The sequence below is a fragment of the Amphiprion ocellaris genome, chromosome 10 (assembly GCF_022539595.1).
Source record: "Amphiprion ocellaris isolate individual 3 ecotype Okinawa chromosome 10, ASM2253959v1, whole genome shotgun sequence".
Taxonomy (NCBI): domain Eukaryota; kingdom Metazoa; phylum Chordata; class Actinopteri; family Pomacentridae; genus Amphiprion; species Amphiprion ocellaris.
The window spans coordinates 31,444,813-31,466,328 of NC_072775.1; the positions used below are offsets into that span (position 1 = coordinate 31,444,813).

Below are 21,516 nucleotides of genomic sequence, written 5' to 3' on the forward strand. Positions count from 1 at the left end.
GTTGTTCTCTGGTTTGTTTTAAGTTTTTCAGTGCTATTTTCTTAGTGTGAAACAACAATCAGCATCATAAACAGTCCTCATATTACAAATGTCTTGTAAGTATTTGAATTATTTTGGACTTTTGAAAAGAAGAAAGTAGAAAATTTCCATCAGTTTGCTACTGTTGGAACACGATTACCACTTTTTGTTTCTATTATTGTACATATATCCATTTTATGTTAGACTATAATTTGAGTTTGTATGCTATACCCTGATGGACAACATTAATACTCAATTTCAAAAAGAAAAAAAATCCCTTTGGAAATTTTTATATAATGTCGTACTTTTATTATGTTGAATCATTCAAAATAATTATTATGATTCTTCTTATTACTACTACTACTACTACTACTACTACTACTACTACTTCTTGTGCTTTTTAATATCAATATTATTATAACAAAATCGTGACCTCAACTAGCTGCAATCAAAAAATGAACATTTTAATTTGAAGGCTGATCAGATAAAAAAAAAAAACAACATCCGGTAGAAGTGAAGCCAAACCGTTGCTAACGTTAGCTGATGGAAACTGTTTCTAACGTGTACTGATGTGTGGAAGTTTTTACAGACGGTTGTTTTGTCTTATCTCAGATTAATATTTTATCACTTAAAGATGAGTTCAGTCCAGAATCTGAGAGAGTTGATCAACCAGCGACTAACTGCTGCTGCTGAAGAAATATTCACAGAGTTTGAGAAAACCATCGTCCAGTACGAGGAGGAGATCGATCGTCAGCGCAGACTGCTGGATAACATCTGGAAACCTGAGATAAAGTTACACACAACAGGTTTGTGGAACTGTGATGGTCTGAATGAACTGATAGAAGTAAAGTGAGGAGCTGCGGTTTGTGTGGATGAACAGCAGGATAACTTTCACATTTCTATACCGACTCAACTAGGGCTGCCACCTTTCAGAAATGAAAATAAAGGACGCCCACCACGGCCCCTCGGGGCCACTGTTCAGTAAAGTTGGAAAGATATTCACAGATTCAGACTTCCAGCATCGATAACTCATTAAATATATGGTGTCAAAACATAAACGTTGCCTCTTTCAAGTTGTTGTAAGGTAGACAATGTGCTACAAGCCCAGTTTTATCAACAGTAGTTGTCTTTCCAGCTGCAGGAATAACATTGGTGTCAACAGGAGCCAGTTGAAGGCTGCAGTGATTTTGGAGACACTACAGAGTATCAGAGTGAAGTTATTGAATATTTGTGTCTCTCTTCGCTGTTGCAGCGGTTTTGCAATTTGCAGACCGTCCCTGTTCACAGCAGGCTGCTCATAGACACCAATCTGCAATCTCGTTATACATTGTATAATGACAATAAAGAATATTCTATTCTATTCTATTCTATTCTGTTCTATTCTATTCTATTCTATTCTATTCTATGTTATTTCTGCAGCTTGAAAGACAGCTACTGTTGTTAAAACTGGGCTTGTAGCACATTGTCTACCTTACAACAATGGGAAAGAGGCATTGTTTATTTTTGATAACCTATATCTAATGAGTTATTGATGCCAGAAGTCAGAATCTGTGAATATCTTTCCAACTTTACTGAACTCGGGGCCACTACCAGCCAAGAGTGGTATGTTTAATTTTGGAAAAAAGCACTGAGCCATACTTAATGCTTCAAGTGCTTTATTAACATGAAACTAAGAGTTATGTATTGTTTCATTATCACAGGTTCTGTATGAAAAGAAGTGGCCTCAAACAGTGAAACCAAACTAATAAAATGTAATGAGCAACCAGTGTGCAATACTGGATTCTGCAAAAAAATTAACAACTGAATGCAGAGTACTGGACAAAGAAATTCTCTACATACATTTTTTCCCATCTAAATCTAATCTTCACACAATTAATTTATTAACTTATTTATGTGTGTATGCTTGTATTTATTGATTTAGTTGTTTAGTACTGTTAGCATATCAAAGTTCTGAGTGAGTTTTTCTTTAGATAGGGAAAGGCCATTTATTGATTACATATAGGCTATTAAATAAATGTTTTTTGAAAACTAAAAGCATTTAAAATAATAATAATAAGCAACTTAGGCATTTATTGAGTCGCTAAAATAGTGTAGAGTCTATGACCACATCAGCATGATTATCATGATGTCTCTCACCATATCAGCTTCAGGAGATGATTAGATGATGATAAACTGTGACCTGCTGGTTGGGTTCTCTCTGTTCTCATATTTCCTCCATGTTTGTCTCCTGATGCTGCCTTACTTCAGCCAGTCCATGAGCAACAGAAAACACAGTTTGCCTTGTATCCATTGCCAGGGGTTCGAGTCGTTCCACTCACGTCTGCACATTTGCAAACGTTTTTGCTTCTTTGGACGTAGTGGAGTTGCGGGTGTAAGCATTTTTTAACGCGCGGGTGCAACAGCATCTGTAACCAGGTAACCAGAGAGAGGGCTGGACACGCAGAGAAGTCTGAGGTCTATCTGCTGGACCTGGCAATGTTCCATCAGTTCTGCGACACAGTTCATGGAAATGATTCTGTTCTACATGTATCATTAAAAAATTCACCAAAACCACGTTGTTTGCTCCAGATCCATAATAAAGCAAAAATTCAGTGCTTTTAAGTGCAACAGACCAACAGTGAAATGACAAAAATTCTTCAAAAAAAGTTTTCAGATGACATGCAGACTGTGTTTACATGGAGAAGACAGGAGATGACAATGAGACTGACAGCAAAATAAAACACATCAGTTCAATAAGATCAGTGCAGCATGGCTCAAAAACAGTGTGAAGTGGAGCCATTTTAATTGTAATTTCTGTCCAAACTGTGCTATGTGCCAACTGTGCAATTCATTTGTGTACATATTCTTAAATTTGTGTTGTTAGTGTCCCTGTTTTATTAAGTTTTTCTTATTTATATTGCATATATAGTGTGTATATCTTATGTCTTTAATTTCTAGTTGTGTTTTCTTGATTTTTCTTACTGTCACTGAGCTACTGTGACATTGCAAATTTCCTCTTGTGGGACTAATGAAGTCTATTCTATTCTCTATTCTATTCATACTGCTCAGAAGACATTCACGGTAAGGAAGACAGGAGCAAAATCTACCGAGGCAGTGCTTGGGTTTCAGAGGGTTATTAGCTCAGATGTGCATCACCTATCGTCACTTTTTAAAAAGCTTTTACTTTTGTCATTTTGCCCTCCAGACCTTCTGCAGCAACATGTCCAGGAGGAGAATGTTCTTGCTGAGCAGAATCTCTGCAACCAGCAGAGGAACTCCAATGTGGACCAGGATGATCCAGATGCTCCACAGGTGAAAGAGGAACAGGAGGAACTGTGCACCAGTGGGGAGGGAGAGCATCTTGCACTGATGCAAGAGGCTAACACACTGGTTCAGTGTAAATCCAACTGTGTAGAAATATCCAGAGAAATATTTCTTGTATCTGATAAACCACTCGGCCAGTTGGATGAAGAGATTGATTATCAGCCCAGGCTGCTGGATCCCTTCTGGAAACCACGAATAATTTTACACAGAATTGGTATGTAAACTATGATTGTCTTAATGAACTAGCAAAGGAATGTGACGAATGTAAGATCCTAATTCGAACTCTGAGTTACATTTATTTTCAGACAGAAATTCTGCTTTTGCATCTTAACTTGTTGACATGTATTTGCCGCCTTGCTGTTGCTTGGATACATCAATGCTTCCACCATTGTTTTTTTATTTTTTGTTTTTTTTTTAAATTCATGCCAGAACTGTGCCATTCTGCAGAAATGTAATTTCAGAACTTTCTTTGCTTGTAGTCATGGTTGTGCTGTTTCCACAGAGGTGCATGACTTTATATTACTGTTGAGGATGAGCCAATGTGAGGAACAATGTGAGAGGACTTAATGTCTTCTCTCAGATGTTTCTTTCCTTATCGTCATGTTAATAACTTTTATCATGTGCCCTTACCACTCAGACCAACCACATCAAGATGTCTGGAAAGAGAGGAACGGTCTTGCTCATCAGCAGCTCCGTAACCAGGAGAAGAAGTTTAGTCTGGACCAGGAGGACCCAAGGCCTCCACAGATTAAAGAGGAAGAGGAGACATTCAGCACTTGTTTGGACCAGAAAGACCCAGAACCTTCACAGATTAAAGAGGAACCGGAGGAACTCTGTACCAGCCTGGACCAGAAAGACCCAGAACATTCACAGATTAAAGAGGAACCGGAGGAACTCTGTACCAGTCAGCAGAAAGAGCAGATTGTACTGAATCAAACTACTGATACCTTTCTATTGACTTCAGCTGATAAGGAGGGTGGCCACAGTGAACTAGAACCAAACAGGGATCAGCTCCTCTCTTCCAATTCACCAGTAGCTGAGAGCCCACATCAGGAGGGAAGTAAGCATGTAGACTCAGGGTCAACTAGAAATGCAGTGCTGAAGCCAAAGAAGAGTCATAACAGAGAGAGCAGTCACAGTAACAATGTAGACAAGTTTTCATTGTCAGGAAGTCACTGTGATACAGACACAGGTAGAAAGTCTTTCAAATGTGATGTTTGTGGAAAGACCTTTAAGAATAAGTACCAAATGAAGAAACATCACCAAATCCACAAAGGTGTAAAACCAAGTGCTGACAATACATGCAGAAAAAAATGTAATTCACCGTCTGACTTGAAAGTCCATTTGATAATTGACAAAGGTGACAAACGGTATTCTTGTGAAACCTGTGGGAAGCGTTTCAGCAAAAATAGTCATCTGAAAGTCCACATGAGAACACACACAGGTGAGAAGCCATATTTTTGTGAAAGATGTGGGAAACGTTTCAGTCAAAATAGTACTCTTACTGTCCACATGAGAACTCACACAGGTGAGAAGCCATATTTTTGTGAAAGATGTGGGAAATGTTTCAATAGAAATAGTAATCTTACTGTCCACATGAAAACACATACTGGTGAGAAGCCATATTTTTGTGAAAGATGTGGGAAAGGTTTTCGTGAACATGGTAAGCTGACCATCCACATGAGAACTCACACAGGTGAGAAGCCATATTTTTGTGAAAGATGTGGGAAAAGTTTTCGTGAACGTGGTAAGCTGACCATCCACATGAGAACTCACACAGGTGAGAAGCCATATTTTTGTGAGAGATTTGGAAAAACTTTCATTCAAAATAAAGACTTCTTGTCCCACATTAGAACTCACACAGGTGAGAAGCCATATTCTTGTAAAACCTGTGGAAAAAGTTTTAGTCAAGGCAGTCATCTGATTAGTCACATGAGAACTCACACAGGTGAGAGGCCGTATTCTTGTGAAAGATGTGGGAAAAGTTTTAGTGAACATAGTAATCTGACTGGCCACATGAGAACTCACACAGGTGAAAAGCTGTAGTCCTGCAACAACAATGGGAAGAAAGCTTCAAAAAACATGCATTCATTCACATCGTTCAGAGTAAAAGTTTTGTTGATTCTGTGAGTTTATTGTCTGTCAAACTGTGACACATGGTTCTTTTAAAATCTGTCAAACTCTCCAATACATGATGACTTTTACAGAAGCATGATGCATTTATGCAAGAAAGACAATTGGAGACATCATACTTCTGAGGAACGACCAAATAGTTAATTTAATGTTGGTTATCAATTTCTGCAAGAGCCAAGTGGAAGGGGATGATGTTGGTCTGATGTAATGTAGTGAAAATGAGTTCACACATGAATGTAACTTTTGATTTAATTACTCATGTAAACTCATGTTAAATTCATGTGAATGTAAATTGGTGGGTCTTTGTAAAAATAAATAAATACATAAATTGCATTTGAAGACCTAAGACTGATTCTCAATGTGATATTTCACAAATGCACGCCGTGTCTAAAAATATTTTTCCACCACTGTATATCATCATGAATAGCCTCAGGAGTCAGCATTTAAATGTTATCTGACATGATGATAGTATTTGTGTCCTATGATTTAGAATCTAGGGTTATTCAAAAAGAATGAACCGATTTCATATTTTAATCAGAAAAAGCAATAGAAAATCCAGCCTAGTCACAAGTATTCTACAATCCCTGACAAAAGTCTTGTCTCTTAAGTTGTAGGAACAACAAATAATCATTCATTGAGTTTTATTATTTAATTAGGACAGAAAAGTCAGATTTTGCTTGGACAAAAGTCTTGTCGCATACAAAAATAATGTAGAAACTATACATATACTTTATTTTGAACACCAGATTCTCCACAGATGAAAGAGGAGCAGGAGGAACTGTGCACCAGTGGGGAGGGAGAGCATCTTGTACTGATGCAAGAGGCTGATACACTGGTTCAGTGTAAATCCAACTGTGTCAAAATATCCAGAGAAATATTTCTCGTGTCTGATAAACCACTCAGCCACTTGGATAAAGAGATTGATTATCAGCCCAGGCTGCTGGATGCTAACTGGAAACCATAAATGATGTTCCACAGAATTGGTATGTAAAACTATGATTGTCTTAATGAACTAGCAAAGGAATGTGATGAATGTAAGATCCTAATTCGAACTCTGAGTTACATTTATTTTCAGACAGAAACTCCGCTGTTGCATCTTACAGTTTTTCTCAATTGATAAGACACTGTTCTTTAAAAATAGCACACATTTCCCAACACACTGCACACTGTTTTATTTGAACACAATTCACAAAGCACTGCACACTTGTGTCAAAAGCACACTTTATTGTCAAAATCTGAACTTTGTTTTCAAAATTAAGACACACGAAGCAAAAGTAGAACACTGCACTGCTAAATACAAAACACTCCTCTCTCACTGTGTTTTCACATAAAGTGTAAAAAAAATGATACAGTCCTCAAAAATGACAACATGAACACCAGGGTCCATTCTTCATTTTTTTATTGTCATTTAAAAAAAATGGATAGATTGATGTGTCCATCAAAGGCAGTGAGTCTTCACTGTTTGTTTTTATGGGCTGATAAATTTGTATATCGTCTCCAAACCGATGACAAGAAATCTTACATTTGTTAACAGTGAATCCAAAGGGCAGCATAAACAGTTAAAAATTTATAGGTGTCTGAAATGTTGGTGCGACTACACACTGGTTTTTGTAAGATGCAAAACGGAGACTACTGCATTTATCTGTAACAATATTTTGTATTTTAGAAGTTTGTTATATTTTCCATTTTGTCAAATGTTACACTTTAAAATAATAACAACTGAGATAAATGAAGTGCAGTAGAAAGTACAATTTTTTTCTTCTGAAATGTAGTGGAGTGGATGGATGAAGGAAGTAGAAGAAGTACTATAAAAATGCACTAAAATGTCCACATTAGTAAATGTATGTTAAATACAAATTTGACTTTAATGGATGCATTTCTACAACTTTATATTTTCACATTATAGTTAAGAGGTAAATAGAATTTTTCATACCATCCCTGTCCAGTAGGTCTTAAAAGGTAATGAATTAGAATATATTTTCTGACGATCTTCAGAATTGACCAGGACGACACGTCTACAACCGTATGATGACCTTAGAGAGTAGGATGCATTGCTGATTAACCTGCCAATTTATAAAGCAACAGCATCAAGTATAAAGCTGTTTAAACTGGCTCTCAATAAAACAACATCATTAACTCACGAGTAAACATCATTTATATGAGTAAACACTAACAGAGTCGATTTTCTGGCAATATTACTTTCAACATTTTATATGCATGTTGCTCAAAATGCTTGGTGCTACTTAAATTAAGTTCCTGTTAATGAAGTATTGTTGTAGTTTGGTATTTTTACTTTTGCTTTATTCAGTGCCTGTCACTTCACTCTGTACTTTTTAAAATAATATTTATTCATTTATTTATTTTTGTTGGTTGTTCTCTGGTTTGTTTTAGGTTTTTCAGTGTTATTTTCTTAGTGTGAAACAACAATCAGTATCATAAACAGTCCTCATATTACAAATGTCTTGTAAGTATTTGAATTATTTTGGACTTTTGAAAAGAAGAAAGTAGAAAATTTCCATCAGTTTGCTACTGTTGGAACACGACTACTACTTTTTGTTTCTATTATTGTACATATATCCATTTTATGTTAGACTATAATTTGAGTTTGTATGCTATACCCTGACGGACTGTTGGCGCTGCCATACTCAGGGTCGGAATACCGGTAAATCATACCGTACATTACGGAGGAAAACAACACAACACGTCTGTCTTAGTGCCGGGCCAGAACCAACTCGTGCCCACTTTATTTTGCACATGCGCACAAATGAATACTTCCTGTAGTTCTCCACATCAGTATAAGAGCACATTGAACAATGTCCTTATACAGTTAACACGGACAACATTAATACTGAATTTAAAAAAAGAAAAAAATCCCTTTGGAAATTTTTATATAATGTCGTACTTTTACTTTTATTACGTTGAATCATTCAACATTATTATTATGATTCTTATTACTACTACTACTACTACTACTACTACTTGTGCTTTTTAATATTAATATTATTAGAACAAAATTGTGACAACTAGCTGCAATCAAAAAATGAACATTTTAATTTGAAGGCTGATCAGATGAAAAAAAAAACATCCGGTAGAAGTGAAGCCAAACCGTTGCTAACGTTAGCTCATTGAAACCGTTTCTAACGTGTACTGATGTGTGGAAGTTTTTACAGACAGTTGTTCTGTCTTATCTCAGGTTAATATTTTATCACTTAAAGATGAGTTCAGTCCAGAATCTGAGAGAGTTGATCAACGAGCGACTAACTGCTGCTGCTGAAGAAATATTCACAGAGTTTGAGAAAACCATCGTCCAGTACGAGGAGGAGATCGATCGTCAGCGCAGACTGCTGGATAACATGTGGAAACCTGAGATAAAGTTACACACAACAGGTTTGTGGAACTGTGATGGTGTGAATGAACTGATAGAAGTAAAGTGAGGAGCTGCGGTTTGTGTGGATGAACAGCAGGATAACTTTCACATTTCTATACCGACTCCATGGTGGTCTTTAAATTTCAGGGTTCATAATAATCCCAAAGACATCAGGCAAACATCAACTCACTTTGGTGGCTGAATATAAAGAATTGTCCTAATGAAGTGTGAAAGCCACGTTTTCCTTCATCCATGTATAATCTATGGTGATTAAACACACATGAAATGTACAGAAAGACTTTTTTGTAAAAGTTGCCTTTTCTATGTCTCCATCATTTTATCTTTTCTCGTCCTCCACGTCAAACCCAACTCATTCACTCTAACACACTGACAATTATATTACATGCACTTAGTTGAGACGTAATAACTGATCAAGATTTGAAAGAACATTTATTGTTAGTATTTGACAAATACGTATGTGATATATCGAGACTATCGTACTCTATAAATTGAATGGATTATAAGTGTGGCATGGTATAAGATGAGCTGTAGTAGTATTAACACAGTTTACAGCAGAGTACAGCAATGAAATAAATAAATAGATAATTATACAGTAGCAGGGCCAAGAACCTGTCCCAAACAATATTGGTTGGAAGGCAGTGGACACCCAGGATGGATCACTGGTTCATCACAGAACAACCCAGAGACAGATTGATACCTCAACCTTCAGAAAGGACAACAACATTTTCAGCAAAATATTACATTGACTTGCTCTTAAATCCTCGTAAACTGAAGATGCAGCTACTTTTTGGAGATGTTTCGTAGGCAGGTGAAAACCTTGATTATGGGTAATGTAGTTAATATGATTAGTAAAGTCTGAGCTTTCATAACTACCTTGCATTATTGCTACCAAAAACAATTGTTCAGTAATGAGTACCATGTATATTTCCAGCAAAATGAGCCAACATGTTATCATTTTGAAAATATCTCTCAGATTACATCATTTTTCAGAACCTGTAAAACCAGAAAGAATCAGCAGATTTACAATGTTCCGTGGGTTCTGCGACTAGTTGTAAGGCTTACCGTTCATCGAAATGACTCTTGTCTACATGTCTCATTAAAAAATTCACCAGAAATATGTTTTTGCAGTTGTGATTTCTGCTAAAATTGTGCCATACTGCACAGAAGATATTCATCAATTCTCTGTATATCTAGTCATGGTTGTACTGTTTCCACAGAGGTGCAGAATTTTTTATAGCATGGAAAAATAAGTCCACAGTGAGGAAAAATGTGATGAGAGCAAAAACTACCCAGATAGTACATGGACTTCAGAGGATTAACTATATTAGCTCAGGTGTGCGTCACATACCATCACCTTTAGTAACCTCTTTCTGTTTTCATTTTGTCTTCGAGAACTTGTACAGCAACATGTCCAGGAGGAGAATGTTTTTGCTGAGCAGAATCTCTGCAACCAGGAGAGGAACTCCAGTCTGGACCAGGAGGATCCAGAGCCTCCACAGATGAAAGAGGATCAGGATCAGGAGAAACTCTACACCAGTCAGGAGGGAGAGCAGCTTGCACTGATGCAAGAGACTGATACACTGGTTCAGAGCAAATCCAAATGTGAAGAAATATCCAGAGAAATATTTGGACTTTCTGATAAACCACTTGGCCAGTTGGATGAAGACATCGATTATCAGCACAGGGTGCTGGATATCATCCGGAAACCACAAATAATATTACACAGAATTGGTATGTAAAACTATGATTGTCTTAATGAACGAACACAGGAATGTGACTAATGTAAGATCCTAATTAGAGCTCTGAGTTACATGTATTTTTAGACAGAAGTTCCGCTGTTGCATCTTAACTCATTGATATGTATTTGAACTATTTGCTGCCTCGCTGTTGCTGTGTGTGTTGGATGCATCAAAATGTACGCCATTGTGATGATTTTTTTTTTTACAAGACTTTATATTGCTGTTAGGGATGAGCCCGCTGCAAGGAAAAATGTGACTGCCCAGACAGGGCTTGGGGGTCAGAGAATGAAATGTCTTCTCTCAGATGTTTTTCCTTATCATCATGTTAATAATTTTTCATATGCCCCATTGTCCCTCCAGACCACCTGCATCAAGATGTCTGTAAAGAGGGGGATGGTCTCACTAATCAGCAGCTCTGTAACGAGGACAAGGACTTTAGTCTGGACCAGGAGGGCCCAAACCCTTCACAGATGAAAGAGGAACAGGAGGCATTCTGCACCAGCCTGGGCCAGGAGGCCCCACAGCCTCTACAGATTAATGAGAAACAGAAGGAACTCTGCACCAGTCAGCAGGGAGAGCAGATTATAGAGAAGCAAGCTACTGGTACAATTCTATTGACTTCAACTGAGAAGGACAGTGACCAGAATGAACTAGAAACAAACAGTGACCAGCTTCTCTCTTCCAATTCACCAGTAGCTGAGAGCCCACATCAGGAAGGAAGTAAGCATGTAGACTCAGGGTCAACTAGAAATGCAGCGCTGAAGCCAAAGAAGAGTCATAACAGAAAGAGTAGTCACAGTAGCAATGCAGACAAAAGTTCAGCATCAGGAAATCACCATGATACTGACACAAGTAGAAAGTCTTTAAAATATGATATTTGTGGAAACACCTTTAAGAATAAGTACCAAATGAAGAAACATCACCAAATCCACAAAGGCATAAAACCACTTGCCTGCAAAGCATGTGAAGAAAATTTTAATTTACGGTCTGAGCTGAAAGTCCATATGGTCATTCACAAAGATGAGAAACGGTATTCTTGTGAAACATGTGGGAAGAGTTTCAGTGAAAGTAGGTATCTGGCTGCCCATATGAGAACTCACACAGGTGAGAAGCCACATTCTTGTAAAACCTGTGGAAAATGTTTCACTCAGCGTCATGGTTTGGTGGCTCACATGAGAACACACACAGGTGAGAAACCATATTCTTGTGAAACATGTGGGAAACGTTTCAGTAAAAGTAGTGTTCTGACTGTCCACAGGAGAACTCACACAGATGAGAGGCCATATTCTTGTGAAACATGTGGGAAACGTTATAGGAAAAGTAGTAGTCTGACTGTCCACATGAGAACTCACACAGGTGAGAAACCGTATTCTTGTGAAACATGTGGGAAAAGTTTCAGTAAAAATAGTGTCCTGACTGTCCACATGAAAACTCACACAGGTGAGAGGCCGTACTCTTGCAAAACATGTGGCAACAGTTTCATTTTAAGTAATCATCTGACTGTCCACATGAAAACTCACACAGGTGAGAAACCGTATTCTTGTGAGACATGCGGCAAATGTTTCACAAACACCAGTAATCTGACTGAGCACAAGAGAACACACACAGGTGAGAAACCACATTCTTGTGAAAACTGTGGAAAAAGTTTCACTCAACGTAGTGGTTTGTTGTCCCACATGAAAATACACACAGGGGAGAAACCGTTTTCTTGTGAAAAATGTGGAAAAAGTTTCAGTGACCGTACATATCTGACTGTCCACATGATAACTCAAACAGGTGAGAAGCCTTATTCTTGTAAAACCTGCAGGAAAAGTTACAGTCAAAGCAGTCATCTGATTGTCCACATGAGAACTCACACAGGTGAGAGGCCGTATTCTTGCAATGTGCAGAAAAAGTTTCCCTCAACATAATGATTTGTTGTCCCACAGGAGAACACACACTGGTGAAAAGCCATATTTTTGTGAAAGGTGTGGGAAAACTTTCAGTGAACATGGTAATCTGACTGCCCACATGAGAACTCACACAGGTGAGAGGCCATATTCTTGTAAAACCTGCGCAAAAAGTTTCAGTCAAAGTAGTAATCTGACTGTCCACATGAGTACTCACACAAGTGAGACACTGTAGTCCTGGAGCAACGGTGGGAGCAAAGCTCATTGAAATACACATTCATTCACATTGTTCATGGTAAATGTAAGGATAAGGATAAACTTTATTGATCCCACAGTGGGGAACGTTCACCGCTACAGCAGCTCCAAAGAAAAAGTATATAGGCAGTACAGGAATAGGTAAGAAAAAGAAACGGTGCAAAAATTGCAGAAAAAAAATAAAAAACATTATATACAGATGATTTTTTTCTTCTTATAAATATGTAGAAGATTATATACAAGAGGATGAGGTATCAGTTATTACACATAAGTAGGAGGATGCGTGTCTAAAATGGGAGAAGAGAAAAGTGCAGCAGTAAACAGTACACGGTGGAGTTTATAGTGCGGCATTGTACAATCTAACAGATGCTGGAATAAACGACCTGCGGAAGCATTCCTTCTTACACCTAGGGTGAACCAGTCTGTTGCTGAAGGCGCTTCTTAAGGAGTTCACAGTCTGATGCAGAGGGTGGGAGGTGTTTCTGATCATAGAAGACAGTTTATCCAGAGCCCTCCTCTCTCCCACCACCTCCATGGAGTCCAGGGATCAGCCACAGACTGAGCTGCTCTTTTAATCAGTCTGTTTAGTCTGTTCTTATCACGCTCAGCGCACCCCCCCTTCCCAGCACACCACTGCATAGAAGACCATGGATGCCACCACAGTGTCATAAAAGGTCTTCAGCAGTGTCCTGCTCACACCAAATGATGTGAGTCTCCTCAGCAGGTATAGACGACACTGACCCTTCTTCTACAGAGAGTCAGTGTTATCTGTCTTGTAGCCTGTGAGTCATGGATCTGGGATCTGATGTTGGTCTGATTTAATGTTGTGAAAATGAAACTCACTTTCATGACACATGAATGTAATTTTTGTATTAATTGTTTCAGTAATTCTCATGTTAAGTTCGTGTGGATGTAAATGGGTTGCAATCCAGCTCAACTTCAGTCTGTATTTCTATGGTGTTTTTATTTAAAAAAAAATAAAATAAAAAAAATTAAACCAGTTTCTAGTGCAGTAACATCTGGAAGTAACAATTGTGACTGGTTTCATATCAGAAAAAGATTCAGCTTTCTGTAAGACAATTTAATTTAAAAAATCAACTCATAGAGGCTTCAGTTTGCTTCAGAACAGTTTGGTCAGATCAGATGACTTTGATGTAACACACTTGAAGTTTTGCTTTGTGAGTGCTGGAATAAGATGAATTGTAATGCAGTTGTCTGATAGTATGCATTGTACCCCATTTGGATGTGTACAGAAACAGATTATTCAATTCCTTCAGTTAATTTTTGTTGGTAACTTCAGTCTGGTTGGCTGATAAAATGTTTATGATACATGGCTTTGTGTTATGAATTTTAACCCCAAAATTAAATTGCTTCCTGTGCCTGTTTTTTGATTCTTTTGCCACTGACAGATTTTGCTATTTGCTACTAAATGAAACAATAAACAGTTTGAAACAAAGTTTTACTGTCCTTGTGTTCCATTTTGTGGGAGTGTTTAAAAATTCGAGCAGATGATTGTTTCAGTTTTTCCAACAAAAATCAACTTATAGACAAAAGAGATCACATGCTGTTTTATATTTTGTCAAAGTTGGACTGTTTGATAATATTCAACATCTTATATGATCAAAAAAAACAACAGATTAGATTTAATAAATGAAAATTCCCATGTTCACTTTTATATTACCTGACAGACTCAATCCTCAGCATGGAGGACACCAGTGTTGCACAAATGTCTGCTGAGATGTTGTCATTCTTCAGAGAAGCTCTTTACTGGAGGGGTTGCTTTGCTCTAGATTTGTCTTTTAAAATACATAAAAGCTGTTTTACTGGATTCAAATCAGACAATTTACTTGTCCAAGTTCCGTTTTTCACTTATTTAAAAAAAAAACAAAAAAACAACAACAACAACATCTGAGTTTGTGAAACTTTTGATCTGTCCGGAAATGGCAGCACAGAATCTTTACTGTTTCTTTTATGTATTGATAGATTTGTATATCGTCTTCAAACCGATGAAAAAAGAACTTACATTTGTTAACAACGGATCCAGAAGGCAACATATTTAAGAAAACAAGATTGGGCTCAACATGGAACCTTGAGAGACCCAACAAGTGAGTAAGTGAGTTTGAGGACAATGTCTTCAGTTCATCGCCACAAACTGTTTAAGGTGCCATATAAGGATTTTCTGATTCAGCGTCAAGGGCAGCAGTCAGGACTAGAATCACCAGAACATGATAGTGGGTCATTAAAAACTGCTCAAAGAGCTGTTCCAGTTCTGTGATGTGGTTTAAAATCAGGCAGAAATTTTTACTTTCAATTTTAAATGTCTCATATTTATTTTCTGATCATTTCAGAACTTGAAATTATGCGTTCTGATAACTTGATCCATTTTGATTTCATACGAAGAGTTGAATGAATGAACAGCCAAGAGTTTACCTACTTACATAACTTGTTTGACTTAATTTACAAGAAACTAAACGAGAGACTGGTGTTTGTTGACGTAGAAAGACGTACAAGTTGGAAACTTGCTGCATGTCTTTAATACATGTTTAATGAAGGTTTGCTTCTATACTTCCATGATAATGAAACAATTATGAACAAGAAAAAAGGTTAGTACTGAATCCAGTTCGAACCTCTGTGGAGTTTTTTTTTTTTTTTTAATCTCACTGCAACTGAGAACAGCCTCACAGATTGTGATGCACAAAAGTCATTTTCTTTGTTAATGTTGCCTTTTCTGTCTGTCTCCATCATTTTAGCTTTTGTTATGCTCCATGTCAAACCCAACTCATTCACTCTGACACACTGACAAATATATTAATACATTTTTAGTTGGGACGCACTAACTGACTATTTTAACAGTAAGTACGTGATACAGTAGTGGGAAAAAGCTTTCGGACTCCCTTAACATTTTACAAAACCTCAAATATTATGAAATATTTCTTGTGTTTCAAAAGGCATGGCTGCATTAGACAGACACCAACATATACAAATGTTATTTTTATTGATTATTGTTGACAAGAAAAATTAACAAGACTAAATTCTTGGCAGTTTAAATATGTCAATTCTCAACATTGAGAAAAGTCAACAAATAACAGAATGTGTTCAAATCAGAAAAAAAAATCATGACATCATGAAATTAATATTTGGTAGTCCTGTCATTATCACGCATTAGAGCTCTAATCTACGCTGGCATGTTCCCCGCAAGCCTTTCACACTGTCGAGGGGAAATCTTGTCCCATTCTTCTTCAATTACTGCTTTTAATTCTTCTAAATTATTTGGTTTATACTTTGAAACAGATCTTTTGATAATCCACCACAAATTTTCAGTGGGGCTCATGTTTGAGGATTGAGCTGGTCACTCTCAGACCTGGATACTGTGCTCCTGCAGCCATCTGGTAGAAACTTCCAGTTTTGACCTCGATGGAACAGTACACATGCAGAAGGGAGCAGCATGGGTTTGGAGAATAGCGCAATACTTGGCAGAGTTAAATGTTCCATCACAGACAGTGAGATGACCAACACCAACAGCACTCATGCATCCCCAAACCATGATACTGCCTCCACCATACTTGACAGAAGGTACTGTACATGCTGGAGATAATGCTTCACTTGACCTTCTGTGTACCCTCACATAAGCAGAATTTCCTTCTGGGGATTAATAAAGTCAATCTAAGTCTAAGATAATGCTGGAAACTGGACTCATCTGACCACAGAATCTTCTTCCAATTCCTGGCTGTCCAGTTCTTGTGTACTTGGGCCCAACAATGCCGGGCTAACCTCTGGCTCTCATTGATCAGGGGCTTCTTGACAGCCTTGTAGGACCTTAAGCCATGATCTAAACGTCGGCCACGTACAGTATAGGTGGAACACTGGACACCAGTTTGGTTTGACCACTGTTGCTGAAGTTCCTGTGATGTCATCCAACGGTTTTCTGTGCACATGCAGATCAGGATGAAAGAAGAAACCCTTGAATGCCCAGATCCTGGTTTGTCTTCCAAGCAGTTGGTTTGTCTGTATTTCTGCAGAGTGAATCCAACTGCTGAAGGACTGCATCTGCATTTCCTGGCTATGTGGCAGCACTTGTACCCTTCCTGGCTGAGAATCTGTATCTTCAGGCATGTTTCCTGTATTAGGTTCCTTGTTTTAGTTGTTTTTGTCTCTGAAGAACTTTCAGATGTGCTGGCTTTATAGAGACATGAAGCACGGCAACAAAAAGCACACTAACCCTACCAAAATGACTCAGTACTCAAAATTTCTTATGTATTTTTATGGAACCAATCAATTTTAAGTTTTTAATAGCTTTCATGATATTTGTTTGGAATGGAATTCCGACATAAGTCGAGGACCCCCTGTAATAGCAGATTACAACAAAATGCAATCAACAGAACCCTTGAAACTGAATCAGCAAATTTTCAATGTTCTGTCAGTTCTGCGACGCAGTTCATGGAAATGACTGTTCTACATGTGTCATTAAAAATTCACCAAAACCATGCCGTTTGCTCCAGATCCATAATAAAACAAAAATTCAGTGCTCTGAGGTGCAACAGACCAAAAGTGAAATGACAAAAAATTTTCAAATGACATGCAGACTGTGTTTACATTGAGAAGACAGGAAATGACGAAGAAACTGACAGCAAAATAAAACATATCAGGCCAATAAGATCAATGCAGCATGGCTCAAAAACAGTGTGAAGTGGAGCCATTTTGAATGTAATTTCTGTCCAAACTGTGCCATGTGCCAACTGTACAATTCATTTGTGTATATATTCTTAAATTTGTCTTGTTAGTGTCCTTGTTTTCTTAAGTTTATCTTATTTATATTGCATATATAGTGTATATATCTTACGTCTTTACTTTATAGTTGTGTTTTCTTGATTTGTCTGTCACTTAGCTACTGTGACATTGCAAATTTCCTTTTGTGGGACTAATAAAATATATTCTATTCTATTCTCTATTCTAGTCATACTTCTCAGAAGACATTCACAGTGAGGAAAAATGTGACAGGAGCAAAATCTACCCAGACAGTGCTTGGGTTTCAGAGGGTTATTAGCTCATGTGTGCATCAGCCGTCGTCACCTTTAACAAGCTTTTACTTTTGTCATTTTGCCCTCCAGACCTTCTGCAGCAACATGTCCAGGAGGAGAATGTTCTTGCTGAGCAGAATCTCTGCAACCAGGAGAGGAACTCCGATGTGGACCAGGATGATCCAGATTCTCCACAGAGGGAAGAGGAGCAGGAGGAACTGTGTATCAGTGGGGAGGGAGAGCATCTTGCACTGATGCAAGAGGCTAACACACTGGTTCAGTGTAAATCCAACTGTGTAGAAATATCCAGAGAAATATTTCTCGTGTCTGATAAAGAACTCGGCCAGTTGGATGAAGAGATTGATTATCAGCCCAGGCTGCTGGATGCCAACTGGAAACCACGAATAATTTTACACAGAATTGGTATGTAAAACTCTGATTGTCTTAATGAACTAGCACAGGAATGTGACGAATGTAAGAACCTAATTCGAACTCTGAGTTACATTTATTTTCAAACAGAAACTCCGCTTTTGCATCTTAAGTCGACATTTCTTTGAACTGTCTATTTGCTGCCTTGCTGTTGCTTGGATACATCAACGCTTCCACCATTGTTTTGTTGCTGTTTGTTGTTTTTTCTTCATGCCACAACTGTACCATCCATCCATCCATTATCTATACACCGCTTAATCCTCACTAGGGTCGCGGGAGGGGGGCTGGAGTCTATCCCAGCTGACTCAGGTGAAGGCAGGGGACACCCTAGACAGGTCACCAGTCTGTCACAGGGCTACAATACAAAGACAAACAAGCACTCTCACATTCACACCTACGGGCAATTTAGAATAATCAATTAACCTCAGCATATTTTTGGACTGTGGGAGGAAGCCGGAGTACCCGGAGAGAACCCACGCATGCACAGGGAGAACATGCAAACTCCATGCAGAAAGATCCCGGGAAAGCCGGGACGTGAACCAGGGACCTTCTTGCTGCAAGGCGAAAGTGCTAACCACTGCGCCACTGTGCAGCCCCACAACTGTACCATTCTGCAGAAATGTAATTTCGGAAATTTCTCTACTTGTAGTCATGGTTGTGCTGTTTCCGCAGAGGTGCATGACTTTATATTGCTGTTGAAGATGAGCCAATATGAGGAACAATGTGAGAGGACTTAATGTCTTCTCTCAGATGTTTCTTTCCTTATCGTCATGTTAATAACTTTTTCATGCGCCCTACCACTCAGATCACCCACATCAAGATGTCTGGAAAGAGAGGAATGGTCTTGCTCATCAGCAGCTCTGTAACCAGGAGAAGAAGTTTCGTCTGGAGCAGGAGGACCCAGAGATTCCACAGATTAAAGAGGAAGTGACGGAATTCTGCACCAGCCTGGACCAGAAAGACCCAGAACCTTCACAGATTAAAGAGGAACTGGAGGAACTCTGTACCAGTCAGCAGAAAGAGCAGATTGTACTGAATCAAGCTACTGATACCTTTCTATTGACTTCAGCTGATAAGGACGGTGACCACAGTGAACTAGAACCAAACAGGGATCAGCTCCTCTCTTCCAATTCACCAGTAGCTGAGAGCCCACATCAGGAGGGAAGTAAGCATGTAGACTCAGGGTCAACTAGAAATGCAGCGCTGAAGCCAAAGAAGAGTCATAAAAGAGAGAGCAGTCACAGTAACAATGTAGACAAGTCTTCATTGTCAGGAAGTCACTGTGATACAGACACAGGTAGAAAGTCTTTAAAATGTGATGTTTATGGAAACACCTTTCAGAATAAGTACCAAATGAAGAAACATCACCAAATCCACAACAGTACAAAACCAAGTGCTGACAATGCATGCAGAAAAAAATGTAATTTAGGGTCTGACCTGAAAGTCCATATGGTCATTGACAAAGGTGACAAACGGTTTTCTTGTGAAACCTGTGGGAAACGTTTCAGCCAAACTAGTCATCTGACTGTTCACATGAGAACTCACACAGGTGAGAAGCCATATTCTTGTACAATCTGTGGAAAAAAATTCAATCAAAGTGGTACTCTGACTAAGCACATGAGAATTCACACAGGTGACAGGCTGTAGTCCTGGAACATCGGTGGAACAAAGCTTGGTGGAACATGCATTTTTCACGTTGTTCAGGACAAAAGTAGGTCTTGTTGATTTAAAGCGCCTTTTGACCATTTCAGCAGTGAATCTGAGGTAATTGCATGTCAGATTGTGAGACAAAGATCTTTTAAAATCTGTGAAACTGACCAGGGGATACATAGCAAGTTTTTGCATTTCGAAATAAAGACAACTCGAGACATAATACTTATGACTAAAGACCTAATAGTTAATTTAATGTTGTTTGTGAGTTTTGGCTTGACCTGGGTGGAAAGGGATGATGTTGCTCTGATTTAATGTAGTGAACATGAATTTACACATGACTGTCTTGAATTTTCATTTTACAGTGAAGAGCCGAAAAAATCTAGAGGTCCAACAAACCCACTATTCTTGCAGTTAAAATGGTTGAAATTTCACGACATAGTAGATTATGGTATTCTGCAAATTATGTATCAAACTCACAAAGAAACTTTACCAGTAAATGTCCAGAAAAGATTTGCAGAAAGAGAAAGTAAAAAGTGAAAAAGAACAGAGATCTTCATCAAACCAAGATTTGGGATGAAATTAATGGAACGTTGTATTTGTTTAAAAATGGTCAATTTATGAAACACTCTAGACATAGAATCAAAAGAATGTAAATCACACTCAAGATTCTGTTATTGAACCTCACTCTTCAATCATAGAACAATTCAGATACATTAAGTGCAGTAGAAAGTACAATATTTTCCTCTGAAATGCAGTGGAATGGACGGATAAGAAAAGAACTTTAAAAATGCACTGAAATGTCCACAGCAGTAAATGTACTGAGTAACTTTACACCCCTAGTGATTGCAGTTTGTGTGTTGTTTTGTTGTTTTCAGTGGTTCCTGGATGAAAGTGGGACTCTGTCTCATTGGTAATTACAATCTTTCATTGTTTAATATCTTTTGGTCACTTGATATATTTCCTTCCTACTTAATGAGCTGTGGTGGTAAGTAAGTCAGTGCATTTAGCCAAATAATGTATTTAAATACAAATTTGAATTTAGTGGATCAATTTCTACAGCTTTATATTTCCACTTTATTACAGTTCAGAGGTAAATAGAATTTTTCATACCATCCCTGTCCAGTAGGTGTTTAAAGATAATGAATTAGAATGTATTTTCTGTCGATCTTCAGAATTGACCAGGATGTCACTTCTACAAATAATATGATGACTTTAGAGAGTAGGAGACATTGATGATTAACCTGCCAGTACATAAAGTAACAGCATCAAGTATAAAGCAGCTAAAACTGGCTCCCAATCAAACAGCATCATTAACTCACTAGTAAACATCATTCATAAGATCAGATAAGATAATCCTTCATTACTCCCCATGTCAGGGGAAATTTCCCGTGTTACAGCAGCAATGCACAGTAAAGATAATAATTATAATAACAATATTATATACAAGAATGAAGGATGAAAAATGAAGAGTATTACTACACTATAAATAAATTACATCAGCAAAAAGTGGTTTGTGGAATAAATGTAAAAGTGCAGAAAATGCCAGCAGTGCAAGGAAGTGTGCAGATTTTACCATGGTTTGAGATGATATGATGTAAGTCCAGTTTATGTTAATATCAGCCAGTGATGCTGATGTTGTTCAGTCTTACAACAGATGAAATGAAGGACCTGCGATAGCGTTCCTTCTTGCA

General features: G+C 38.0%; 2 protein-coding genes across 2 annotated transcripts; both read left to right on the plus strand.

The window, feature by feature from the left end:
* The first annotated feature begins 542 nt into the window (after nucleotides 1–542).
* LOC111582002 (uncharacterized) lies at nucleotides 543–20,714 on the plus strand. Its single transcript, XM_055014342.1, has 4 exons — nucleotides 543–824; nucleotides 3,203–3,535; nucleotides 18,978–19,637; nucleotides 20,701–20,714. Exons 1-4 carry the CDS (start codon nucleotides 653–655, stop codon nucleotides 20,712–20,714), a joined length of 1,179 nt encoding a protein of 392 aa, XP_054870317.1. The 5' UTR covers nucleotides 543–652.
* Nucleotides 8,561–12,642, plus strand: LOC118470446 (zinc finger protein ZFP2-like). Its single transcript, XM_035949221.2, has 3 exons — nucleotides 8,561–8,841; nucleotides 10,235–10,573; nucleotides 10,942–12,642. Exons 1-3 carry the CDS (start codon nucleotides 8,670–8,672, stop codon nucleotides 12,489–12,491), a joined length of 2,061 nt encoding a protein of 686 aa, XP_035805114.2. The 5' UTR covers nucleotides 8,561–8,669; the 3' UTR covers nucleotides 12,492–12,642.
* Nucleotides 20,715–21,516: the final 802 nt, after the last annotated feature.